This window comes from Balaenoptera physalus (genome assembly GCF_965194825.1).
Source record: "Balaenoptera physalus genome assembly, chromosome: 12".
Lineage (NCBI taxonomy): Eukaryota > Metazoa > Chordata > Mammalia > Artiodactyla > Balaenopteridae > Balaenoptera > Balaenoptera physalus.
Genome location: NC_138897.1, coordinates 74,535,696 through 74,557,852, shown reverse-complemented (window position 1 = coordinate 74,557,852; position 22,157 = coordinate 74,535,696). Strand labels below are relative to the sequence as shown.

The 22,157-nt window shown below is 41.6% G+C and overlaps 1 protein-coding gene across 3 annotated transcripts in view; it reads left to right on the top strand.

The window, feature by feature from the left end:
* CHEK2 (checkpoint kinase 2) overlaps positions 1 to 22,157 on the top strand; it is a 41,456-nt gene that overhangs the window by 6,979 nt on the left and 12,320 nt on the right. For 2 of the 3 annotated variants that reach the window (XM_082416321.1, XM_082416322.1), the window contains 8 exons: positions 4,776 to 4,900; positions 5,019 to 5,166; positions 7,619 to 7,709; positions 10,356 to 10,464; positions 13,067 to 13,120; positions 17,354 to 17,386; positions 19,030 to 19,091; positions 20,620 to 20,719. In XM_082416321.1, the coding sequence (XP_082272447.1) occupies positions 4,776 to 4,900; positions 5,019 to 5,166; positions 7,619 to 7,709; positions 10,356 to 10,464; positions 13,067 to 13,120; positions 17,354 to 17,386; positions 19,030 to 19,091; positions 20,620 to 20,719 (722 nt within the window). The remainder of the gene's footprint in view (positions 1 to 4,775; positions 4,901 to 5,018; positions 5,167 to 7,618; positions 7,710 to 10,355; positions 10,465 to 13,066; positions 13,121 to 17,353; positions 17,387 to 19,029; positions 19,092 to 20,619; positions 20,720 to 22,157) is intronic. The other variant, XM_082416323.1, reaches the window with a different exon arrangement.

The following is a 22,157-nucleotide window of genomic DNA, read 5'->3' as shown; positions in this document are numbered from 1 at the left end:
AGCCTGCGGGCCACGTCTGCTGAGCCCGCGTGCCGCAACTGCTGGGGTCCCACGCCTGGAGCCTGTGCTCCGCAGCAGGGGAGGCCACCACAGTGAGAAGCCCCTGCTTGCCGCAGCTGGAGGGGGCCCGCGTGCGGTGGCGGGGGCCCAACACAGCTAAAGGTAAAAAATTGATAAATAAATAAATAAAGAGATACACTGAGTGTTTAAAAAAAAAAAAAAAAGATTTGCGCTTCTTTTGTTAAATTTATTCCCAAGTATTTTATTCTTTTTATGCTATTGTAAATGGAATTATTTTCTTAATTTCATTTTAGGTTGTCCATTGCTAGTGTGTAGAAATACAAGTGGTTTTTAAATATTGATCCTGTATCCTGTAATGTTGCTGAACTTGTTTATTTGGGCTAATCTGTTTTAGTGGGTTCCTTAGGATTTTCTACATATAAGATTATGTCATTTGTGAATAGGATTAGATAGGTCTGCTTCTTCCTTTCCAGTATGGATGCCTTGGCTTTTCATCTCCCTGTCCCTCCTTCCGTTAATTGTCCTGGCTTGAACCTCTTACACGGAATGGAAGTTTTAAGAGCAGACATCCTTGTCTTGTTTGTGATGTTCCTCTCCCCTGTCACCATCTCACCTGTGCCCCATTCTTCACTACTAGGAGAAGGGGCCCATCCTTCCCAGCGTTCTTACTCCTAATTGCCTCACTGAGACTTTTGGTCTCTTTGCGTCCTGCCTTTCTGTCCCTGCCCTCCTCCACACATCTGCCTGAGGCCTCCTCTAATGAGCCAGGGTCAGAGCAGGCTCTTCCATGGGCAGCCTCCCCTTCCACTCTCTGTCCATCATCCCTGGACTGTTGGTGTCCTGATGAGATCTCCATGCCTTTCCTTCTCAACTGTCCCAGAAGCTCCTGGTTTCCAGTAGAAATACCACGGTTCATTTATACCTTTCCCTGTTAATAGATGCTTAGGTTGTTGCCAGTTTTTATTCCTGCAAGCAAGACTGCAATGAATGTCCTTGTCTCCTTGGTCATTTGGACAAATGTCTCTCTAGGGTAGAGCCTGTGTTGAGTTGCTGGATCACAGAGTAGGCATGGCTTTACCTTGTAATGGGTACGGCCATGTTGCCTTCCAAAAGGGCTGTTCAATCTATCCTTCCTATCTTGCCTCATGAAGCCTTTTTGATAGTCCCAGGCAGAGTTGTCAGAGCCTTGCATCTGTGCTTCCCCTGGAGAGTCTACCTGCTGTATTGTTGTTGCTTCCCTGTTTGTCTCCCCACCAGACTGCAAACTCTTTAAGCGATTAATTTAACTTTTTGAAGAGGTTATATTTGCATTAGGTGCAAAATTCAAAACAGTGCAAGGCCTTCATCCAATTTCTGTCTTTCCCCCAACTACTTCCCAGGATTGCTGATTTCTTATGTATCCTTCCAGAACTATTTGGTGCACATATAAGCAACTAAGTCTATGTGTTCTTTTTTCCCCCTTTATTATTTATACCAAATGTAATTTACAGCACACTGGTTGTAACCTGTTGTTTATATTTAACAATGTATCTTAGACATTCTTCTATCAGAATGTAAAGATCTCCATTTCTTTTGTAGATATATAAATTTATTGAACTAGCCCCTTACTAATGGACATTAAAGTTGTTGCTATAAGAATAATGCTATAGGTCTTCCCTGGTGGCACAGTGGTTAAGAATCCGCCTGCCAATGCAGGGGACATGGGTTCGATCCCTGGTCCGGGAAGATCCCACATGCCGCGGAGCAACTAAGCCTGCGCTCTAGAGCCCATGAGCCACAACTACTGAAGCCCGCAGGCCTAGAGCCCGTGCTCCGCAACAAGAGAAGCCACCACAGTGGGAAGCCTGCACACCGCAACGAAGAGTAGCCCCTGCTCGCCACAACTAGAGAAAGCCCGTGAGCAGCAATGAAGACCCAACGCAGCCAAAAATAAATAAATATATAAATAAATAAATTTATTAAAAAAAAAAGGAATAATGCTATAGTGAATAACCTTGTACATATGTCCTTATGTCCTTCCGTAATACATATGATTCTATCTGTAGGATAAATTCCTAGAAGTGGGATTTCTGGACCAATGGGTGTGTGCATATGTAACTTTAAGGAACTAAGGTGAAATTCACATAACATAAAATTAACCATTTTAAAAAATTATTTATTTATTTATGGCCGCATTGGGTCTTTGTTGCTGCATGCGGGCTTTCTCTATTTGTGACGACTGGGGGCTACTTTTTGCTGCGGTGCGCGGGCTTCTCATTGCGGTGGCATCTCTTGTTGCGGAGCACAGGGTCCAGGCGCACAGGCTTCAGTAGTTGTGGCGTGCAGGCTTCAGTAGTTGTGGCACGTGGGCTCAGTAGTTGTGGCTTGTGGGCTCTAGAGCACAGGCTCAGTAGTTATGGCGCATGGGCTTGGTTGCTCCGCGGCATGTGCGATCTTCCCAGACCAGGGATCGAACCCATGTCGCCTGCATTGGCAGGCAGATTCCTAACCATTGCACCACCAGGGAAGTCCCTAGAATTAACGATTTTAATGTGAACAGTTCAGTGACCTTTAGTACATTCACAACATTGTGCAACCACCACTTCTATCCAGTTCTGAAACATTTCCTTTACTCCAAAATGAAACCTTATATCCATTAAGCAGTTACTCCCCATTCCTTTCTCCTCTGCCCCTGGCAACCACCAATCTGCATTTCATATCTATGGATTTAACTATTCTGGATATTTCATATAAATACAGTCATACAATCTGTGGCATTTTGTGTCTGGCTTCTTTCACTTAGCATAATGTTTTCAAGGTTCATCCATGTTGTAGCATGTATGAGTTTTAGCATTTATTCCTTTTTATGGGTGAAAAATAGTCCGTTATATGTAAATATCACAATTTGTTTATCCATTCATCCATTGTAGGACATTTGGTTTGTTTCCATCATTTGCCTATTGTGACTAGTGCTGGTATGAACACTTGTGTACAAGGATTTGTTTGGGTACATGTTTTCAGTTCTTTGGGGTATATACTTAGGAGTGGAATTGCTGAGTCATAAGGCAATCCTATGTTTAACTTTTTGAGGAACCACAAAATTTTCCACAGAGGTGTACCATTTTACATTCCCACTAACAATGTATGAGGGTTCCTATTTCTTTGCATCCTTGCCAACACTTATTATTTTCCTTTTTTAAAAAATTAAAGCCGTCTTCATGGGTGTGAAGTGGTTGCATATGTAATTTTTTTTAAAGTTATTTTATTTATTTATTTAGGCTGTGTTGGCTCTTCGTTGCTGTGCACGGGCTTTCTCTAGTTGCGGCGAGCGGGGGCTACTCTTCGTTGTGGTGCACGGGCTTCCCACTGTGGTGGCTTCTCTTGTTGTGGAGCACAGGCTCTAGGCGCGTGGGCTTCAGTAGTTGTGGCGCATGGGCTCAGTAGTTGTGGCTGGCGGGCTCTAGAGTGCAGGCTCAGTAGTTATGGTGCACGGGTTTAGTTGCTCTGCGGCATGTGGGATCTTCCTGGAGCAGGGCTCGAACCTGTGTCCCCTGCATTGGCAGGCAGACTCTCAACCACTTCCCCACCAAGGGAAGCCCCTACATATGTAATTTTGGTCTTGCCAAATTATCCTCCCTAGACGGTGTATAAATTACATTCTCACTGAAAACGTATGGGAATACCTGCTTCTTCATACCTCTTGCCAACACAGTATAATATGAAACATTTTGATTTTTGTCAATCTGAAAGTTGAAACGTGGAATCTTAATGTATGGTTTTCAGAATTTCTTGTATTGAGTTAGCTTGGCCATCTTTCATATGTTTGAGCCATTTGTATTTCTGTCTCTTATAAATTTTTTTGTATCCTTTACCTATTTTCTACTGGATTGTTTGTCTTTTTCTTATTGCTTTGTAGAAACTTTACAGATATTAGGGAAATAGTCCTTTGATTGTGACATGAGTTGCTAATATTTTCCCTAGTCTGTCTTTCCATGAACATTTTGCTTGCCTACCATATGCATTGTCCTAGGTGCTGGAGCTGTATTCTTAAACAAGAGACTCAAGGCTGCCCTTCTGGAATTTGTTCTAACAGGGGAATGCCAGGAGACAATATACAAATAATCAAGATAATTTTCAGTTATAGAGGGAAACAGAACAGGCTCTTGTGGGTGGGTGGTGAGCTGGGAGTGTGCTTATACATACAGAAAGCTGAGTGGAAGATGATAATTTGCAGACACAAAAGGCAAGATGGCCATTCAAATCACTGGGAATGAAGAATTCAAAGGCCACAAGGGAGGTTGAACCCAGCATATTTGGGGCAGTGGAAGGAGGCCAGTGGAGCTGAGTGTAGCGATCAAGGGGAGAGGTACAAGGTGAAGCTGGGAGGGACGCAAGGGCCAGATCCTGAGCATCTAGCCTGCCATGTGGAGTGTAGATTTCATACTAAGTATGATGGGAAGCCTCAGGAGAGTAATGAGTAGGAAGTTATTATTATATCATAAGTATTTTTCCAAATCATTAAAAATTATTTGAGAATTTTAATGACTGCTTAGCATTTCATGGCTATGTATAAACCATAATTTGTTAAACTCGTTGGAAATATTTGGTTTTTTTCTCCCCACTGATTTTGAATCTTATAAAATCTTGATGGACAAATCTATAATTTTGATTGCCTTCTTAGGCTGTTTTCCTACAAGCAGATTTTATGAGCAGTTTTTAAAGGTGTTTGATACATGAAATTCAACAGCCCTCTGGGGTGTGCTTTTGTGTTACAGAGTGTGTTAACGACAGCTACTGGTTTGGGAGGGATAGAAACTGTGAATACTGCTTTGATGAGCCCCTGCTGAAAAGAACCGATAAATACCGGACTTACAGCAAGAAGCACTTTCGGATCTTCAGAGTAGGTGGCAAATATCCATACATTTGGGAGAACTGGTCATCTAGACATCACTTTTAGTTGTCTCCCCACTGAAACGCCCCACCATTAAAACTCTGAAATAAAATGTTTTCTATTTTAGGAAATGGGTCCTAAAAGCTCTTACATCGCATACATAGAAGATCACAGTGGGAATGGAACCTTTGTAAATAGAGAGCTTGTAGGGAAAGGAAGACGCCTTCCTTTGAATAACAATTCTGAAATTGCACTTTCAGTATGGAGTAATAAAGGTAATATTATTATCTTCTGGTTACTGGAATTTTTTCTTCTGTATAAAAGGAAAAATGACATTGTGTCCTTTGCAGAGTATGGTTAGGTACATAAAGTAAGTAGGTTAGTATTCAAGATTCACCTCAATCCTAGTTGCATTTTTTAACAATCAAAAGTTCTATCAAAAAAAAAAAAAGTTCTATCAAGACAGATTTTCTAAGGTTTAATTGGTTTGATTAGTTTTATTTAAAGCCATATGCTTTAAATTATCATTTTGCTTAGTTATCATTCATTAATTGATTCACTTTTATCACATCAATCTTAGCTATCTATGAGTTGTTATTTTAGGCCATTAGTTCATCCCTTCCCCTGCTTTTTCTCTTCCTTCCTTATTCTTCCCTTTCTTTATTCCTTTCCGTCATTAATTTCTGCATATATTTATTGAACTATTATATATAACCTGGCATTTGGCTATGGGTTTTTCTGTAACAATCTCAGTTTAGACCTTCCACCTTCTTAAATATGACATGGTTACCCTTTGAAAGTGGAGATGTTTATCATCATTATCGGGTAGTATTTTATAAGCATCTATTCCTAAAACTTCATGAATATCACATCTAAAACGAATAGTTGTCATTCGGTGTAAATAAAAACAACCTACAGAATTAAATATAGCTCACAGTGATTTTAAAATCTTGGACAAGAGGAATACTCTTGTTTCTTTAATTTGAAAAAAAACTCACAGAACTTCCCAAAACTATCTGAGAGTTGAGCAGCTTGGAATGGTATGTGTTTGTGTGGATAACACCTTAAAAATATAGATTCCCAGAGGCACTGTCCCATAAATCCTGATCCAGTAGTTCCAGGGACTTAAAAAATCCTGCCCAGGTGATTCTCATGCAGCCAGTCTTCAGACTGGCATCTCAGAATTATGGCTATTCTGGACATCCTGGAGTACACTTTATGATTGCCTTAGTTTCTCCTGTTTTCTGACTATTTTATTTCCTGTCTGATAATTATAGTCAGGACAGCTGCACAGGCTTTTGCTGTTTGTGATCACCTGGTTGAGGTGGGCAACTGGTCGCTGAAATGTGGCCTGTCCTCTACTTGACAAGTGGTGTGCCATCTTTTTCTAATTGTTCTATCTGAAGGGCACCTTTTATTTGAACAAAGGTGTTATGTGGTCTGAAGCTGGCCGTGATGGAAATTGATCAAACTGGTACTCTGCAGACTGATTCAGCCTATTGACTTTTTTTTAGGCCTTTGCTGATATTTGTGCTTTAATATGAAAATCCAGTTTTCTTTGAACAGATGGAATATCTGGCTATACTTGAGCATATTATCCCTAATTCGAGGATTTGCAGGTGCTAAGTAGAGGCTGCCTCCTTTAGATGGATGATGTTTTCCTGTTCAAGTCTCCACTGCTCCACATCTTACACTCACTCCAGCCTTACCTGTGTGCATGACCTTCCTGGCTTGTGTAGGCAACTGAGTTTACAGCCCCTGAAGTAGACATCGACACTTGGGAAAATACATCTCCAGAGCCCCTCAAGTTCCTTGATTCTCAGGTGTCACTGTAACATCTAGGTTCATCAATATCAATAAGCAGGGAGGAATGGTTATATCCTAGGTAGCCAGCAGGTCTCATTCATTAGGCAGCTGTCTGCCTTCTGGGGACCAGCCTGGATTGAAGCATGCTGAGCTGGTTCAGATTTGTGCCAGAGACTGGATCTCTAGGTTACTCCAGGGAGGTCAAGACCCATCACCTGAAATCTGAGAAACTCAAGGGTCTTAACAAATTTCACTGTTTGCAGATATTATAGGCAGTTGAAAATTTACCACTTTGTAGAACTGGAATGTTTGATAACTGATTGCAGGTTTGGCCCAATGGATGGTTAAATTATGAAATAAGCAGTTTTTTGGTTTTCTTTTTCTGAGTTACAGGCCGAATAATGAAGAAATAAAGGGGATTTTTTGGGAAAGTGTTATTTAGTTAATTTTACAAGTAAGTTCAAGGTGGTTTGCACTATAAAATACCAGCTAGGTAAAAGTAGAAATGGTTGAGAGAAGATAATACTAGTATGGTGACCTCTGGCCTGATATTTTTTTTGGATATTTACTTGCCTAGAACATATTTTCTAGATTCAGACTAATTGCCTTTTGGTTCTGGGCCTGTGCAGTTGATAACTGTTCTGAGGTCAAGGAATAAGAATAGCATTTATGTATGAGTTTCCTGCATTATAGTGAGAATTATGCTGTGTGTTTCCATTGTGGAATGAAGCTTGTCTATCATCATTTTTCAAGGGTTTTACGACATGCATTAGCCTAGCTAAATGATTTCTTTGGGGTTAGATGTTAAATGGAATTAAGAACGATTGTCTTATATTCCATATGTTTACTAAGTTATAGGACTATTTATCTTTTCTTTATCAAATGGATTAATGAGACCTATTTCTGCCATTTTTTCCTTAGTTTTCGTATTTTTTGATCTGACTGTAGATGATCAGTCAGTTTATCCCAAGGAATTAAGAGACGAATACATCATGTCAAAAACTCTTGGAAGGTAATTTTTTTTTTCTTATGGAACTTGCACTTAATTTCTTTCTAAACATTTGTCATTGGTTAGTTTTTTGTTCCTGGTTTTATGGCATTCGTTATGTATTCATAACATTTGTAGGGTACCTATTTGTGATAGGTATGTTATTGACTTATAATGATCAGTTGAGCAGTTTTTCTTTATAAATTTTATTGTTGATAACTTTTTAAAAGCAGTTTTATTGAGATATAACTTGCATACCATACAATTCACCCATTTAAAAGTATACAGTTCAGTGGTTTTTAGTATATTCACAGAGCTGTGAAGCCTTTCCCACAATCAGTTTTAGAACATTTTCATTACCTTCCATAAGGAAACATTTACTGCGTTTCTTTTTTTTTTTTTTTTAAATTTTATCTTATCTTTGGCTGCTTTGGGTCTTTGTTGTTGTACTGCACGCGGGCGTTCTCTAGTTGCGGCAAGCGGGGGCTACTCTTCACGGCGGTGTGTGGGCTTCTCATTGCGGTGGCTTCTCTTATTGAGGAGCACGGGCTCTAGGTGTGTGGACTTAAGTAGTTGTGGCATGCGGGCTCAGTAGTTGTGGCTCATGGGCTCTAGAGCGCAGGCTCAGTAGTTGTGGCGCACGGGCTTAGTTGCTCCGCAGCATGTGGGATCTTCCCAGACCAGGGCTCAAACCCGTGTCCTCTGCATTGGCAGGCGGATTCTTAACCACTGCGCCACCAGGGACGTCCCAGCAGTGGTTTCTTAAATGGCACCAAAAGCGCAAGCAACAAAAGAAAAAATAGAAAAATTAGACTTCGTCAAATTTTAAAACTTTTGCCTCAAAAGACACTATCAAGAGAGTGAAACACAAGCCATAAAATGAGAGAAAATATTGCAAATGATATATCTGATAAGAATCTAGTGTTTAGAATAGATAAAGAACTTCTACAATTCAACAACAAGAAGATAACCCAATTTAAAAATGGGCAAAGGACATTTCTCCAAAGAAGATATAGAAATGGCCAAAAACCACTTGAGAAGATACTCAGCATCATTAGTCATTAGGGAAGTGCAAATCAAAACCACAATGAGATGCTGCTTCGCACCCATTAGGATGGCCGTAATAAAGAGACGGAAAGTGACATGTGTTTGTGAGGATGCGGAGAAATTGACACCCTTATGCACTGCTGTTGGGAATGTAAAATGGTGCAGCCACTGTGGGAAATAGTTTGATGTTTTCTCAAAAAGTTAAACAGAATTACCATATGATGCAGTAATTCCCCTTGTTAGGTATATACCCCCCAGATTGAAAACAGATGTTCAACAAAAACTTGTGCACGAACAGTTCACTGCAGCTCTATTCACAGTAGCGAAAAGGTGGGAACAACCTAAGTGTCCATCAACAAAAGAATGGATATACAAAATGTGATATATCCATAAAATGGGCTATTATTTAGCTATAAAAAGGAATGGAATACTGATACATGCTACAGCATGGGTGAACCTTCAAAACATTCCAAGTGAAAGAAGTCAGACACAAAAGACCACATAGTGTATGATTCCACTGATGCGAGATATTCTGAGCAGGCAAATCCATAGAGAGAGAGCAGATTAGAGGTTGCCAGGGGCTGGGCGCAGGGAAAAAGGAGAGTGAACACTTAATGGGTTTGGGGTTTCCATTTGTGTTGATGAAAAATTTCCGGAACTAGATAGAGGTGATGGCTGCACAACATTGTGGATGTACTTAATGCCACTGAATTGTACACTTTAAAATGATTATAATGGCATGTAAAGCAACTATACGCCAATAAAAAAAAAAAAATCTTTAAGATAAAGCAAAAAAAAAACCCCACAAAACAAAAACAAAAAAAATAAAATGCGATTTTTGATAATAAAATGTTAATAGGATTGACAAAAAAAATGATTACAATGGCAAATTTTATGTTATGTATATATACAATACATAGTAAAGAAGATGTCTTGGCAACGCCCTCACCCCATCCCCCAACCCACAGTGGTTAGAAAAGTCTACTTGCGGCAGGTAATGGGTGACTGATGCTTGATTAACTGTACTGGGTGTCATCCTGGGTAGCAGTCCTCCTCCATTTTAGCATCCCAATTAATTGCAAATCTTCAAGAGCTTGCTGCAAGCAGATTCATGGTGCACTTTTGGTTTCTTATGTATTGTGATTTTATTTCGGGTGCAATTCATGGCATCAACTGCTTACGCGCTTCCTTTGAAGACAGGATAAGAAATAAGAGAAATGGATCAGTGAAAGTAATTCATTTGCAGTTGCTGTTTACTATTACTTGTTTCAGGCGCTCATTTTTAACTTGGACTTGGTTGTATTTGGTCTTTCTCTGGCCCCTGGGATAAATCATTTCTCTCTGATTTGTTCTTAGTGTCTTTCTGAGAGTTTCACAATCTGGGGTGACAGCAAGACCTAAGTCTATATCACTCAGCTCAAAAAGTGGCATTTGGAGCTGAGTCAGTGTTGCTGGATGGTCCCTATTCACTTATGTCTTTGACATTTTACACTGGTGAGGTTTCTGAAAACAGAGACAGTGGGCTGTCTTTAACTCAAAGTGGTTGAGGCCAGTTCAGGAGTGGTGGGTCTCAGGATTAAAAACATTTTGACAGTCAGTCACTTTCTGTGTTTTTCCCTGTAGTGGCGCCTGTGGTGAGGTGAAGCTAGCTTTCGAGAGGAAGACGTGTAAGAAAGTAGCCATAAAGATCATCAGCAAAAGGAAGTTTGCTATTGGCTCCGAGAGAGAGGCAGTAAGTACCCTTGTTTGTGGCTGTTTGGTCATTCTTAACACTTCTTACCTTCCCCAAATAATTTTAGGGTGGTGATTTTCAATGTCAGGAAGGATTTATTGCTCAGAATTTGTATCAAAGAACATTGAAAATTTTTGAGTGTATTCTACTAATCTAAACACTTACTTATAGATAATTTGGTTCCAAAAATATTTGGTTATACATTATAATACACATAGCAGGAACTTGTTTTTGCTTTTTTTTTTCCCTTCCAAGTTGTTACAAGACTGTTTTTACAATAAATGAAAGGAAATTAGGAAAAAAAAAAAAATCCAGCCGTATCCACACCACTGTAACCCCACAGCTGTTTTCAGTTTTCTCCTTCCTTCTAGTCTTTGTTCCTATGAATTTCTGTTTCTAGATGGTTGAGATCATATTGTGTATACAATTTTGCATTTTGCTTTTTCACATAAGCTTTAGTACATGTACTTTTCCCTAATGTATCCTTTTTGATGATCGAGCCTCTGTCTCACCAATTTTGTCATAATTTATTCAACTATTTCTCTGGTTGATCATTTAGATAAGTTAGGTCATTTAGGTAATTTCTAATTCTTTGCTCTTCCTGATAACGTGGCAATGAATACCTTCATGTTTATAGATTTTTAAATATCTTAAATTATTTTAAAAGTCTCTTTATATGGTAACCATTCATTTTATTACATTTTCTGTAATACACGCTTATGCGTTGCTGAAGTGGCCAAGTGTATTTGTCTTTCAACACATGACCCAACAAAGTAATGTAAAACATAGCCTCTAATCACGTTTTCCTTTGTGGCCAGCTGTTTCTGGCTATTATACTCTAACATTCTTTAAAGATCAATTTCTTTTTTTTTTTCTCCCTAGACAATGCCATTCTCACACAGCGAGAGGAATTTCCTTTCAGTGTTCACATTGTTATAGATCTTTCCCCTGTGATTCTGGATTTGTTTCCCATTTTGGGGGGAAGAAAATAACCTACCAGATTCTTAATGACTTGGAGCACAATTTTACTTCTTAATTTCATCTTTCAAATCCTATCGGACTCTTTAGACCTCTCCATCATCAGAGTACACCCAGATTTGGTAATAAGTTTACCGGCTTACAGGAAGAGGCAGGTTTTTAAAATTAAACATCTGGGTTTCTTCGCTGAAGTCCATTTTACATAAATATGTAATTCTATATCCTCTTTGCTTGTGGAGGGTGTAGCCTGTGAGGTTGAGTAACTCGAGTCATCCTTTTGGAATTGTAACGGAGAGCAACTTCGCTACCCTGAAGCCTACTCTCATTAGAGTCTCAGTAAATATCTCAGCTTGTACTTGAAATTGGAACCTGGGTCTGCTCTATTATTAGAAATGTGACTTGGCGTTTTCTTTACACATTTTAATTGAATACCTTCTTGTCTGTGGTTTTTGTTTGTTGTATCATTTTTATGAATGTAAACAATTCCACAGTCGATGAGACAAGCAGAGCTTACCAGGGCAGTGTGAGAACAGTGGAAACACACTTTGTTTCTGGCTGTGGGAACTGCAGCAAGTGGCTTCCTTTCTCTGAGCCTCAGTTGTTCCATCTGTGAAACGGGGATACTTTTAGAACCCAGTTCACTTGGATTATGAGGCTTATGTGAGATGACCCTTTTAAATAAAGAGCTTGGCATAGAGCCTGGTCATTATTGAATGCTTACTATTTGCCAAGCATTTTGTAGGGTGATTTTAGGTGAGTTGTGTAATTCATCCACCTCTGCGCCTTGATTTCTCTGTATGAATAGTGCTGACTTTGGAACTCAGGCAGCCTTTTTTTTTTTTTTTTTTAAATTAATCAATTAATTAATTAAGTTTTGCCTACGTTGGGTCTTCGTTGCTGCGCGAGGGCTACTCTTTGTTGTGGTGCATGGGCTTCTCATTGCGGTGGCTTCTCCTGTTGAGGAGCATGGGCTCTAGGCAGGCGGGCTTCATTAGTTGTGGCGTGCAGGCTCAGTAGTTGTGGCTCACGGGCTCTAGAACACAGGCTCAGTAGTTGTGGCGCATGGGCTTAGTTGCTCTGTGGCATGTGGGATCTTCCTGGACCAGGGCTCGAACCCACGTCCCCTGCATTGGCAGGCAGATTCTTTTTTTTTTTTTTTAATAAATTTATTTATTTGTTTTTATTTTTGGCTGTATTGGGTCTTCGTTGCTGTGCGCGGGCTTTCTCTAGTTGTGGTGAGTGGGGGCTACTCTTCGTTGTGGTGCGCGGGCTTCTCATTGTGCTGGCTTTTCTTGTTGCAGAGCACGGGCTCTAGGCACGAGGGCTTCAGTAGTTGTGGGTCTCGGGCTCTAGAGTGCAGGCTCAGTAGTTGTGGCGCACGGGCTTAGTTGCTCTGTGGCATGTGGGATCTTCCCGGACCAGGGCTCGAAGCTGTGTCCCCTGCATTGACAGGTGGATTCTTAACCACTGTGCCACCAGGGAAGCCCCAGCAGGCAGATTCTTAACCACTGCGCCACCAGGGAAGTCCAGGCAGCCTTTACTCAGCTAAATTGAACTGTAAATATTTTCTGAATATTGGTTATTATTATTACTAATAAACTCTAATGTTATTTTTTTTTCAAAGGATCCAGCACTCAATGTTGAAACAGAAATAGAAATTTTGAAAAAACTAAATCATGTAAGTACTGCTGTAAAAAATGACCCATACTTAAATTCATTTATGTCAAAATATGGGGAGAGTGCAAAGCACTTCAGTGTAATAAAGCTAGTATTAACCTGGGTTCCTTAATTGTGGGTGTGTACGTGTGTGTTCTTGTGTGTATGCATGCATACATGTGTTTAGCTATCATTTAGCTGGGAAAAGCTTTACCCTGAAATTTTGAAAGGACAATACTTTTTTTTTTTTTTTAACATCTTTATCGGAGTATAATTGTTTTACAATGTTGTGTTAGTTACTGCTGTATAACAAAGTGAATCAGCTATACATATACATATATCCCCATATCCCCTCCCTGTTGCATCTCCCTCCCACCCTCCCTATCCCACCCCTCTAGGTGGTCACAAAGCATGGAGCTGATCTCCCTGTGCGATGCGGCTGCTTCCCACTAGCTATCTGTTTTACATTTGGTAGTGTATATATGTCAATGCCACTCTCTTAGTTCGTCCCAGCTTACCCTTCCCCCTTCCCGTGAAAAGACAATACTTTATAAAGATTTTTATGATTAAATAATTATGTGATATTTCCACTGAGTTAGTTCTGGACCGAAAGACACAGTAAGTCTCCTAAATATAATGTCTTATGGGTGCTTGATCAACTGATTATGTTTGTGGAGACAATGCTCATTTGGTACATTTGGTTTAATTATACCTGAAATTTTCACACCTCTAAATACCTCTTGATGGTGCCGATTTCCATTCACCTCAGTTGGAATAAATCAAATAAATCCAAGGGTATCCAGTAAGTATGACAACATCCTGGATGATTAAACAGTGCCTGTGGCCTCATTGAGTGTAAATAGTTCTTGTCTTTTTTGTGCAGTGATGACCTTGTCTCAATGGAAAGAATCTAAAGATGTGAGAAGAGAAAGTTGGACTAGTGGGACTGATCCCATCTTCCTTTTTATTCTTTCTGTTTTGTCATTAATTCATGGGCCCCCATGCAGTCCTGAGCTAGGTAGGCACTGGAGTTAAACTTGAAATGAAACCTCCAGTCTGTCCAGCTAAGGATTGTCTGATTCTGGTTCTTAACCTCCAAACAACAAAAGGTTTCTTCTCCCTGCTGTGACCTGCTCAGACCGTCCTAACAGCAAATAGAAACTAAGAACAACATCACAGGGACACAATAATTCAATAGGTTCCTTTAGAACTCGTGGTGGATCCGAAAACCCATAAGAATGTGAGTGGCTGACCTTCCTGCTTGACTTTCTTCTAATGCCCTTGCAACTTCTTCCTCTTCCCTGCATTCGCTTCCTTTTTCCATGGGATCTGGAATCTCGTTAAAGAGAGGAGCCCTCTAATTTTCTGGGGTGGTGTTGCTTCAAACATCCCCCAAAGATAAACACTTAGAATCCTCAGAGAACTTTCTCTGATGTCAGAAGATCCCCAAACATAACATTTATACAAATCCAATGTCTGCTGCAGAGGAGAGGAATTTAAAACCCTAAAAAAGATCCTTGGAGGTATTTGTTGGCAATTTACAGGGGCACTTGGAAGCCCTTGGGAATTAAAGATGGGCTCATGAGTGCATTTTGATGTTTGGGGACATCTTTGGGGACAAAGATGGGCTCATGAGTGCATTTTGATGTTTGGGGACAATGTTTGGGGTATTTGTTGGCAATTTACAGGGGCACTTGGAAGCCCATGGGAATTAAAGATGGGCTCATGAGTGCATTTTGATGTTTTGGGACAATGAGTAGAGCCTAGCAGAGTCCAGTAGACCCTGGCCTTTGGAGTCCGGTGTTGATTTATCAATTGTCAAATGTTTGTTGTGCCAGCCTGTTTTCTAGGCTCCGGGCAGTGAGCACAGATGGACTTGGTCATCCCTCCTCTTATGTGGCTTCAGTTTAGTGGGAAGACAGACCTGGGTTCCCATCCTTGCTCTGAGCATGTCATTTCACTTTGCAGAGCCTCTATTCCCTCATCTGTACAGTGGAGACAGTAGGATACTTACCTCAAAGGTCAGTGTGAGACTTGAATGAGATGTGCTCCTAAAGGTTTCAGCACAGGGAACACACTAGGGGAATGACAGTGATCTGTAATTCCCTACCCTTTGCCCTGTAGGACCTAAGTGGAGGGTCTGGGTTGGTGGCTTCTGGTTTCTGAGAGACACTTTCAGCTATGACAGCTGCAGCCCATGGCCCTGGAGATAGTGGGGACTGGAGACAGCCCGTGCTGGCTCCGTCTAGTGGGGGCCTGTTCTTGCTCTGTCAGCTCCCAGCCCCACCCATTCCCAGAAGGGCACTGCCAGTGATGAAGCCAAGCAGACCAAGCAGTTTGCATTCCTTCCTCTCATCTCCTATTCCTTTTCCATGTGTGTGTCTTTTCTTCTGCTTTTCATTTTATCAGAATATCACATGCATCTCCCTCCCTGCATTTTAAAACTCTTTCAGCTTTTTTTTTAAAGAATTTTTTAAAAATTAATTTTTATTGAAGTATAGTTGCTTTACAATGTTGTTAGTTTCTGCTGTGCAGCAAAGTGAATCAGTTATACGTATACATATATCCACTCTTTTTTAGATTTCCTTTCCATTTAGGTCACCACAGAGCGTTAAGTAGAGTTCCCTGTGCTCTACAGTAGTTTCTCGTTAGTTATGTCATACATAATAGTGTATGTATGTCAGTCCCAATTCATCCCACCCTCCCCTTCCCCCCTTGGTAACCATAAGTTTGTTCTCTACATCTGTGAGTCTATTTCTGCTTTGCAAATAAGTTCACCTGTACCATTTTTCTAGATTTCACATATAAGCAATATTATACGGTATTTGTGTTTCTCTTTCTGACTTACTTCACTCTATATGACAGTCTCTAGGTCCATCCACATCTCTGCAAATGACACTATTTCGTTCCTTTTTTATGGCTGGGTAATATTCCATTGTATATATATGTACCACATCTTCTTTATCCATTCCTCTGTCGATGGACATTTAGGTTGCTTCCATGTCCTGGCTATTGTAAATAGTGCTGCAATGAACATCAGGGTGATTTTTAAAGAATTTACCTCTGTATTTCTACATAATACACATAAACTGCTCTCTCTTGGTTTAGTAATGATAATAGCTCATTGCCTTCCTGTTATATGAGAATTTCAGCTCTCCTTTCCTTTCTGTTCCTCTTAATGTAATACTGCAGTGCATATTCAGTGTTTCCATTATTGTGACAATAACAAATGGTCATGCAGAGCCAAGTATACTATGATATGATCATAGGTAAGGAGAGGTGGAAATGGTTTGCTCTCAGCCTGACCTCATGGCTGTTTAGTCCATGACCAAAATGTGGCTGGCAGGGCTCACCCTCAGTGGGTGGTGTGTCTGTTATTGATGTTGATGGTATTAATCTGGGCAGCATATGGGTGTCTCCTGTGTGCCAGCTGCTCTGCTGAGTGTTGGTCTTAGAAAGATAAATAAGACTTGACTCAGCCCATGCAGTGCCTGGTGAAAGGAGACTTGTGGTGGGTGTCAGTTTCCTTGTGGGGCAACACAGATTAGAGCCACTGCAGGAAGTGTGGATCTCAATTCCAAGGGGGACATTTGAGCTGGGGCTTGATGCCTGAGGCCAAGTGTGCCCAGAAGGCTGGATCACCAGGCCTGGAGGGTAGTGTGAGCAAAAGTGTGACTGACACAGGGAGAGAATCTGAGGCGGGCCGGGAGTTTTGTGGCCTGGAAAGGAGGATGTCTGGGACTGGCCACAGGAGATGAGGCTGGGGTGGTGGGTGGTGACAGGACGAGGCTGGGTCTTGAAAGGCTTGCTAATCCCTGCTGAGAAGTTGGAATTTAGCCTCTAGGCAGTAAGGTGCTAAAGGATTTCTTTTTTCTTGTCTTCCTCCCTTCCTTCCCTCCTCCTCACTCTTCTCCCTTCCTTCCTTTAAATAATTTAAAATTATATAATATTTGACACGTAAAATAAGTGTAAATTATAAAGCAAACCAATAAAGTGAACACCTTTGAACTCACCATTAATTTAACAACGAAAACTTTGCCCATACAATTAAATCTACCTCATACTCTTTGAAGTCTGTCGAGACTTGCCTTTTCCACTCGGCATTGTATTTCTAAGATCCATTGTGCTGGGGAGGCTGTGGGGCATTCATTCACCGCTGTCTAACAGTTCATCATGGGGAGGTACCACTTGGAGGATTTTTTTCTTTAAGACTTATTTATTATTTATTTATTTAATTTATGTTTGGCTGCATCAGGTCTTAGTTGCGGCACGCGGGATCTTCGCTGAGGTATGTGGGATCTTTCATTCTGGCGCATGGGCTCTAGTTTGCGGCACGTAGGCTCTCTAGTTGAGGTGCTTGAGCTCAGTAGTTGGGACGTGCGGGCTTAGTTGTCCCGCAGTATGTGAGATCTTAGTTCCCCAACCAGGGATCGAACCTGTGTCCCCTGCCATTGTAAGGTGGATTCTTTACCACTGGACCACCAGGGAAGTCCCTACTTGGAGGATTTTAATCAGCGATGGAAGTGATGAAATTGTTGCCTTGTAGCAAGATCACTCTGGCGGGTTTTGCTATTCTTTTTAATCTAAAATCTAAAAGTCTTATGGGACTTCCCTGGCGGTCCAGTGGTTAAGACTCTGCGCTGCCAATGCAGGGGGCACGGGTTTGATCCCTGGTCGGGGAACTAAGATCCCACATGCTGCAGGTCATGGCCAAAAATAAATAAATAAATAAGTAAAAATCTTACAGCTCTCTTCTCCTTAATTCTTTTTTTTTTTTTTTATAAATTTATTTATTTATTTTTGGCCACGTTGGGTCTTCGTTGCTGCGTGCGGGCTTTCTCTAGCTGTGGCGAGTGGGGGCTACTCTTCATTGCGGTGCGCGGGCTTCTCATTGCGGTGGCTTCTCTTTTTGAGGAGCATGGGCTCTAGGCGCACGGGCTTCAGTAGTTGTGGTTCGCGGGCTCTAGAGCGCAGGCTCAGCAGTTGTGGCGCACGGGCTTAGTTGCTCCACGGCATGTGGGATCTTCCCGGACCAGGGCTTGAATCCATGTCGCCTGCATGAGAAGGTGGATTCTTAACCACTGCGCCACCAGGGAAGCCCTTCCCTTTAATTCTGACGTAACCACAATCCTCTTCTCTGCTGGGTGGGAGTGTATGTCCCTAATAGATACTCACCACATCGTTTTTCTACCCCGACCATTAGCTTTACTGTCAGTCATTTGTACTATTAAAACAATAGGTGTGTTTTCCAAGTATAAAATCATGCTATTAAATATGCATTTTAAACTGTACAATACTGTCCTCTGTTGTTCTTCAGCAAATGCACCCAGCATTGATCAGAGGTCACAAACTATGAGCCAAAGGTGTGTGTGTGTGTCTCTCTCCTCCACCCCACAGATGTGCTGTAGAGTTCGTATGAAACTGGAATTTCCCTCTTCTCTTGGAAAATGGAGGATCTTGTCACATGGGGTCCCCTGTGGTGCCAGTTGCTTGGAGCTGAATAGCCCTGCTGTCTGGCAGCATGGCTGGGCTCCCCACCTGGCCCGCTCTCTTTATTCATGCTACCTGCTAGGCTCCCAGGTTCCTTAGGTGTCCTTGAGTCCCTGTGCTCGGGGGTCAGTGAGGAGGAAGGCTAGGAGGAAGGCTGGGAGGAGACTGGCCTCCCTTCCGTGGCACCAGCCTTGTATACAAAGCGTGAACTGCTCTCTTACCAGCTTGGTGTGGTGGAGAGTTTCTTGTATTTTCTCACTCAGGAGCCAGCTCTGTTGTGTTCTGCCTTCCCCCGTGCGTGGAATTCAGAGTGTACTGAGGCAGGGGGCCAGAGGCCTGGTCTGGGCCTCCTTGACCCCTTGGGTGGATGTCCTGAGTTCTGCTCTTGTGGTTTTCCTCTTGGGGAGCTTCTCACTACTTTTCCTCTTTTTTCCCTTTTAGCCTTGTATCATCAAGATTAAAGACTTTTTTGATGCAGAAGATTATTATATTGTTTTGGAATTGTGAGTAGTATACTTTTTTTGTTTCCATTTAATAGTTTATAAGCCACCAAAGAGCCTAATGCTGGCTTGCATTTATGCATCCTGGGGACCCTCAATGTATGTATGTGGTGGGGGGCTAGTATCAATTCTAAAATCCCTCTAGTGTGTCCAAAGGCATGTGGGTCTGAGGCCTGTGTTTGAATCTTACTCTGCTGGTGACTGACTGTCTACCCGTGGGTTAGTTTACTTCACCTCTCTGAGTCTCGTATTCCCTGTGTTAAATTGGGGTAATAATGATACCCCCAGGCACAGATTCATAAGGTTCAAATGCTGTGAGGGCTGGAAAGCCCCCAGCAGAGCACCTGGCACACTAGGTGCTCAAACACAGGTGCATATTATTACTCTGAAATAACCGGCCTGGGTGGCCCTTGCTGCTTGGGATCACAGTACCAGGTTGCATGGTGACACCTGAGTATCTTTCAGGTGCTGGTGTTCTTGCAGGTTTATTTGGTGTGATTAAAATAATTTCCTGTCTCATTCCTGGAAGAGGCCTGTTTTGATGTTCGTTCTGCATAAATGTGCAGTGTTTCTGGGAGTGTCTGTCACGGCAGACAGACAAGGGTTTACTCCTGCGGGAAACAGTGGCTATGCTGGCTGACCATTAAGATTATAGAGTAAACAGCAGCCCCAGTCATAGCACTAGGGGAGACTGGACAGCCCTTGTGCTTAAGGGAATATCTGTTGCTATGAAATAGGAGGTTGTTATTTGACTGGATCTAGTTAAAACATTTTAATAATAATAGTAATAATAATACAATAACAGTAACTGATACTAATTAAGCACTTAATATGAGCCAAGTCCTGCTCTAAGCACGTCACAGGGATTGACTCATTTAACTTTCCTAACTGTCATCCAGATTACTTACAAGTTACTGGTGAGTTACTATTTTTAGGTCCACTTTACAGAAATGAGAACTGAATTGCAGAGGGATTGAATAATCTTAACAAGCATCTCCACTGTGCCAGGTGCTTTACCTACATCAGTTATCTCTTAATTTTTACAACAGGCATCAAGGTAGGTGGGATTTTATCCCCATTTTTTGAGGAGGTAGAAACAAGCTCAGAGAGGTTGTGTAACTTGCCCAAAGTCCCACAGCTGGGAAGTGGTGGAGCTGGGGTTCAGACCCCAGTTGTCAGATTGTAGGTTCCTGCTTCCTCCTCTACACCAATCTCAGAACCACCTGGGGTGCACAATAAAAATGCAAACTCCTGGGTCCCACCTCTGATCTACTGCATCGGATTTTTTAAAAGCTCCCCAAGCGTCTCCAATTCCCACTGTGCTCTTCCTCCATCTTTCCTTGCCTTAGTTTCCAATGGGCACATCTTTGTTGTGGACGAGGCTTATTACATCACTGCATTTACAAATGGGAGTCAAGAGTGAATGAACACTTTGCTTGTCTTAATGAGTTTGCTTTGTTTGTGTTATTCTCTTCCCTCCAAGTGAGTTTCCCTCCAGGAATGAACCCCCTGATTTGCCTGTGTGTTTCAGGATGGAAGGAGGAGAGCTGTTTGATAGGGTGGTGGGAAATAAGCGCCTGAAAGAAGCTACATGCAAACTCTATTTTTACCAGATGCTCCTGGCTGTGCAGGTAAAAGAAGCCCTTGCTGCTTTTGACAGTGTACTTTCTTTTAAGTGTTACTCTCCGAGTTAGGCAGAAGATGAGGGACGGGGGATAAAAACCCAGAGAGCAGAGTGTGTGTGTGGGTTGTTCCATTCTTGGCAAAAACATCCCACCCCTTTGACTCAGATGAGAAAACTCTTGCTGTGAGGCTTAAGAGAGTAAAAAAAACGAAGTTAAAGAAATAAACACAGTCCCACATGGCCTCTCTCTAGCTTGGAGGTATTCCTGGAGGGGAAGGGATCTCGACTGCTGCCTGATCCTTGCAGAAATCCCCCTTACCTCTCAAGGAGGGAACTGGGCAGGTATGAGGACAGATCACACCCCCGTGGCACAGTACTAGGGGTTTTTTGCACATGTAGCATCTTGTTAACTGTAGCAGGCACGCGGGCAGGCACATGCTCTGCCTTCTCTTCAGTATTCGGGGCAAGTGTTGGGTGGAGGAACAGCTGATGGCACCCTGCATGCTTCAGAGAACATCACCCTTTCTCAACCCAGATTTGGTTGTGGCGATTCCCTGCCAAGGCCTCTTCCCTTGAGAACCTACTGTGTGCAAGAAACGCAGTGATTGGGAGCAGCTCTTGCATTGAGCAAGGATTGAGGGAGATTTTCCAGGGGCTGGTCTACCTGGGTGCCCACCCTGGGGGCTTCACCAGATCCCTTTCCGAGTGGAGGTGTTTTGGAGGATTTTTCCTCTAGGCCAGAGGGATATCCAGAGAAAATTGAAGCCCATAAATACCTAACCAGTGCTTTACTCTCTTAATGGTTTGTTCCCAACCTTATATTATACCAAGAATATTAAGATGAATTGAGTGCAGATCAGTGGATGTGGGAAACTTTTTTTTCCTAAAGAAATATGACTTAGTATATAAAAATGAATACACAAAGAAATATCACCATTCTATTTCAGCCATAGTTTTCAAAGACTAATCTTTGCATCAAGGAATATGTTAACTCTGGGTGTTCAAACAGATAATCTACACATGTGTACTTTACAGAATCCCTTTAAAAATATTCTCAGGGATGGAATAACCAAATATACTATTTTGGTGGAATTTTTATAGTTTAAGATGGTCTCATAATATTTTATATCACCCATTTACATTTTTATTATGGAAATTGACATCTGTTTCTGCCAATGTGAAGGGATAGTTATTATCTTGAAGAGTGAAGTAAAATGTCTACTGTCATAAGTTGCCTTTTTCATTTTTCTACTTTTTTAAAGAGTTTCTTGCAAACAAATTTGTAAACACTAATCCATTTATCCAGTGGTTTTCTATGATTTGGGGGAATATGGTTGTGAGTAACATGGCTTACAGTTTCATCCAACTGTAAAATGTGTGTGTGTGTGTGTATGTGTGTGTGTCTCTCTACTCACATCCTACTCCATATATCTAAGGGTCATGCC